Source organism: Salvelinus sp. IW2-2015, linkage group LG34 (assembly GCF_002910315.2).
Source record: "Salvelinus sp. IW2-2015 linkage group LG34, ASM291031v2, whole genome shotgun sequence".
NCBI lineage: Eukaryota > Metazoa > Chordata > Actinopteri > Salmoniformes > Salmonidae > Salvelinus > Salvelinus sp. IW2-2015.
The window spans coordinates 8,423,764-8,428,278 of NC_036873.1; the positions used below are offsets into that span (position 1 = coordinate 8,423,764).

General features: G+C 46.4%; 1 protein-coding gene and 1 long non-coding RNA gene across 2 annotated transcripts in view; both read right to left on the bottom strand.

Moving 5' to 3' along the window:
• Window positions 1–568: 568 nt before the first annotated feature.
• The window catches only part of LOC111958365 (protein PAT1 homolog 1), a 23,057-nt gene continuing 19,110 nt past the window's right edge, over window positions 569–4,515 (bottom strand). Inside the window, exons 13-17 of the mRNA XM_023979604.2 lie at window positions 2,707–2,866; window positions 2,388–2,513; window positions 2,081–2,172; window positions 1,603–1,752; window positions 569–734 (exon numbers count right to left, since the gene is read on the bottom strand). Coding sequence (XP_023835372.2) covers window positions 635–734; window positions 1,603–1,752; window positions 2,081–2,172; window positions 2,388–2,513; window positions 2,707–2,866 — 628 coding nt within the window. The 3' untranslated portion in view covers window positions 569–634. The remainder of the gene's footprint in view (window positions 735–1,602; window positions 1,753–2,080; window positions 2,173–2,387; window positions 2,514–2,706; window positions 2,867–4,515) is intronic.
• LOC111958366 (uncharacterized) lies at window positions 3,484–4,382 on the bottom strand. The gene is made up of 2 exons (XR_002876519.2): window positions 4,233–4,382; window positions 3,484–3,759 (listed from the first exon to the last, which is right to left on the bottom strand). It is a non-coding gene; the product is annotated as an uncharacterized lncRNA (long non-coding RNA).

The window sequence follows — 4,515 nt, forward strand, 5'->3', positions numbered from 1 at the left end:
CGCAACGTGTTCCTTCCATGTAACCTACATGGAATAGGGAAAATGTACCTATCCTGTTTTCAGCTGTCAGATGGTCTAGGGGTCAGCGAATCAGGCATTTTTACTGGTTTTTTAGGAACAATAAAAGTATGCTATTTATGGGAAATTTTCCTGCGCAAACACAATCTTAGGACACGGTAAGTGGAACAGGCAAGGGTTTATGAAATATTAAATTAATGATTCTAACAACGATGAAATTTCAGCATTTTTACCCTTTCTACTTAAAAGCTATTTACAGCAGGAGTGAGTGCATACATTTTCATTTGCTTGGCCTTTGCGGGAATCGAACCCCACGACCCCTAGCGTTTGGTAGCGCGGACACCTTGTTGGTTTGCTAGTCTTCAAAAAAATGAAAGGACGGAAGGAGTAAACAAACCAAGCACAAAACCAGTTGATACAATAGAAATAACTTTTTAATTGATTGGTATTTATCCAACAAAGGCATCAAACGTTGAAAGAATAAAAAAAAGGCTGAATTTATTTTTCTCTCAGCTCACTCACGCGGCATTCCCCATACAACACCTAAAAGAGGACACAAAGAAAAAAAAAATACCAGAGAGTATTTCTGGCTGAGAGTTTAAATCAATTATCAACCCTAGTACACCATTCTACTCTTCTGCGCACCAACACGCTTCAAACTGGGGTTCCTCTTTGAGGTCGTGTCGGGCTTACTTCTACTCGACAATGCGGAGATCCTTAAGACAGAGGAAAAAAAAGGAAGTAGGTTTATTGTGAAAAGCCCAGTAAACAAGATGGTCCAAAGTAAATTGTCCGATGGTCAAAGGGCGAAGAACGTACATGGTGTTGTACTAAAATCCCAATTCCTCCCATTTCTACCATTTGATAATTTAGGAAGACCTCTATCCAAGCGATTTTACTTGCGGCAGGGGCACGTCAAACCAGATTTTACCCCTAGTCGGCTTCGGGATTCGAAACCAGGTAAAACTTTAAGGTTTTTACTGGGCCCCCGACGGCTCTTAAAACCCAACTAGGGGTAACTGGCCGCCCCTCCAGTCACCCTGAAGTGTGTGACAAAATTGGGAAATTTCCACCTGCCGACTAGGGAATGCCGGAAAAACCTCCCACAACACCTCAGCCACGCTTAAACACAAATTTACTCAAAAAAAAGCGGCCCAAAGGGCATTTGTGCATGTGAACTTGGTTTAACCGATCCCATGGCTTTTTCCAAATCATTGAAGGGGGAGTAGGAACAACCACATTTCAGGACGGCGGAGAGAGACTGTACTCACCTGTAAACCTTCTTTCCTTTGCAAGCAGTCCAAGGGCCTCTTGTCGTCCTACGGCTAGCGCGGAAGAGGGAGAGAGCCAGGTTGGGAAGGGGTGACAGAGAGGAGGGCGGGAACCAGGGAACGAGGGGAGGGCCACGTTGAGCAAAGCTCCCTGGTCCACAGAGAAAACACAACTCTTGTCCTGAGAGAGCAAGAGGAAGGGAGGGGAAAGCCAAGAAGCGAAAGGACACAGACAACGTGGAGAGTTAAGGGGACCCACAATAAAACAAAACAGTGGTATCCCAACACAAAAAAAGATGTATACTGTACTCACTGTAACTTCTCCTGCAGCAGCTCCAGCCTCTGTCGGTCTACGTAGCGCGAGAAGAGAGAGAGCAGGTTGGGAGGGGTGAAGAGAGGAGGGGACAGGGACGAGGAGGGCACGTTGAGCAGCTCCCTGGTCACAGAGAACACCAACTCTGTCCTGAGAGAGCGAAGAGAGGGAGGGAAAGCAAGAAGCGAAAGGACACAGACAAGGTGGAGAGTTAAGACCACAATAAACAAACAGTGTTATCAACATCAAAAAAAGATGTATAGGTTTGTAGCTGCTGTGTGTGTTTCCCAAACCTGCCGCTAGGTGGAGACATTGACCATGCATCACTAGCCATTACTGGTACCTTATTTGTTTTAGCTTCTGATGGAACAATACTAGCTAATATTGATGAATGTAAAAATCTAACAGCCATTCTAAATGTTGRCAATCACAAAACACACCCCGGTTTCTGACTAGTAAAAGGGCGGGCTGTGCTCACCATCGATTGTCATCCATGAGTTGACAGGTGGGGTTGGAGCTCTGCATTCTCTCTCCTTCACTCAGGATCAGGTAAAGCAGRGTCACACCAAACTGGGAGGATGGAMAGAAAAGGAACGAGATGGTAGAAAAGGAGAGACGGGGACAGGAAAAGTGAGTGCACCGACTTCATAACGTCAATACCATCATGGCCTTATTTATCGTCATTGAACCTGAACCATTWTCYCYGCTWGACAGAGAAAAATAASGTGCACTATTTTGCATCATTCTAACAGCAGGCAGGTTGTATAGTGGGTCAGTGCAGGTACCTTATTTTGTAACACTCTGGACAGTTGACCCTCGCTGCCTTGCAGCTCCTGCAGCAAATCTGTGAGGGAGGCGCTAGATAGGGACGAGATCACCACGGCAATGGGCTCCACCAACCAGCACAGCACCTGGGGGAGAGGGGAAGAGCAATTATAGACCACTTATGAGCATTAAATACGTCTATGTAGGTGAGTATGTATGCATGTGTGAGTGCGTGCGTCTCTGTGTGTGTGGGCTTGAGTATCTCATAGACAACATTGTTTTTTGCAATAAAGACCTGACGCTAACCAACTGTGTGTGTATGTGTGCCTCCATCTATACCTGGTCCTGTTTGTCCTTCTTGGCCAGGGCGGGCAGGTTCCGGGCAATCCCCATGACAACGGTGGCGGCCTGCAGCGGAGGCAGGAAAGGGATGAGCCTGGAGATGAGGCGCTTTCCCTTACGCACCGACATGATCAACAGGCACTGCTCGTCACTCACCCTGCAGGATGTGGGGACAGATGGAGGAGAAGAGGCGAGTGAGTCRGTGGTGAATATTAGTGACGGGGGAAGCAAAGCTTTTCGGGACAATTAGGGTTTCCGCCAAATAGCGCTGGGGGGGGGGGGTTGACTACTTGAAACTTAACATTGAACATTAGTGACTGCCGGTTGACTGAGGGAGCGGTGAAGCTGCAGGGTATGGGGAGGTCATGTTCACCCCTTCCTCTCCTCCCTCCCCCTAATTCCAAATCGTTCCCTAGCCCCTTCACCCTAGGCACTCATGTCGATCTGAAAGGATTGGATCGGTATAAGCAATAGTCATTTCCACCGATCACAACCCTTCAGATCTACNAGTATTGCTATTTATGGGAATCCTGCAACACAATCTTGACACGTAAGTGACAGGCAAGGTTATTGAATGATAAATGAATGATTCTAACATAATGAAATTCAGCATACTCTTCTATTTAAAGCTATTTACAGCAGAGTGAGTGCATACATTTTCATGTGGCCTTTGCGGGAATCGAACCCACGYCCCTYGCGTTGGTAGCGCGACACCTTGTTGGTTGCTAGTCTTCAACAAATGAGACGAAGAGTGAAACAAACCAGCACAAACAGTTGTATACAATAGAAATACTTTTTAATTTGATGTTTTATCACAGGCATCAACAATAAGAATAAAAAAAAGCTGATTTTATTTTCTCTCAGTTTCATCGCTCACTCACACGCATCCCCATACACACCTAAAGGACACAAAGAAAAAAATGACAAGAGATTCTGCTGGATTAAAATCATTATCAACCCTAGTAGACATCCTACTCTTCTGCGCACACACGCTTCAACTGGGGTTCTCTTGATGTCTGTCGTTACTTCTACCTCGACAATGCGGAGATCCTAAGACAGAGAAAAGGAAGTAGGGTTTATTGTGAGAAAGCAGTAAACAGATGGTCCAAAGTAAATGTCCGATGGTCAAAGAAGAACGTGTGTGTACTAAATCCAATTCCTCCCATTCTACATTTGAGTAATTTAGAAGACACTCTTATCCCAAGCGATTTAACTTGCGAGGGCACGTCAACAGATTTTACCCCTAGTCGGCTCAGGGATTCGAACCAGGTAKCTTTAGGTTACTGGCCCAACGCTCTTAACCACTAGGCTAACTGCCGCCCTCAGTCACCCTGAAGTGTGTGACAAATTGGAAATTCCACCTCCGACTGGGATGRGAACTCACAACCCTCAGCACCTTAACACAATGTACTCAAAAAGCGCCAAGGCATTGTGCATGTGAACTTGTTTACCATCCATGCTTTTCAAATCATTGAAGGGGAGGTAGGAACAGCACACTTCAGGACGCGAGAGYCTGTACTCACTGTAACTTCTCCTGCAGCAGCTCCAGCCTCTGTCGGTCTACGTAGCGCGAGAAGAGAGAGAGCAGGTTGGGAGGGGTGAAGAGAGGAGGGGACAGGGACGAGGAGGGCACGTTGAGCAGCTCCCTGGTCACAGAGAACACCAACTCTGTCCTGAGACATCTTTTTTTTGATGGTTGATAAACCACTGTTTGTTTTATTGTTGGTCTTGAACTCCTTCCACCTTGTTTCTGGTTCCTTTCGCCTTTCTGCTTTCCCCTCCCTTCTCCTTCGCTCTCCTCAGGAC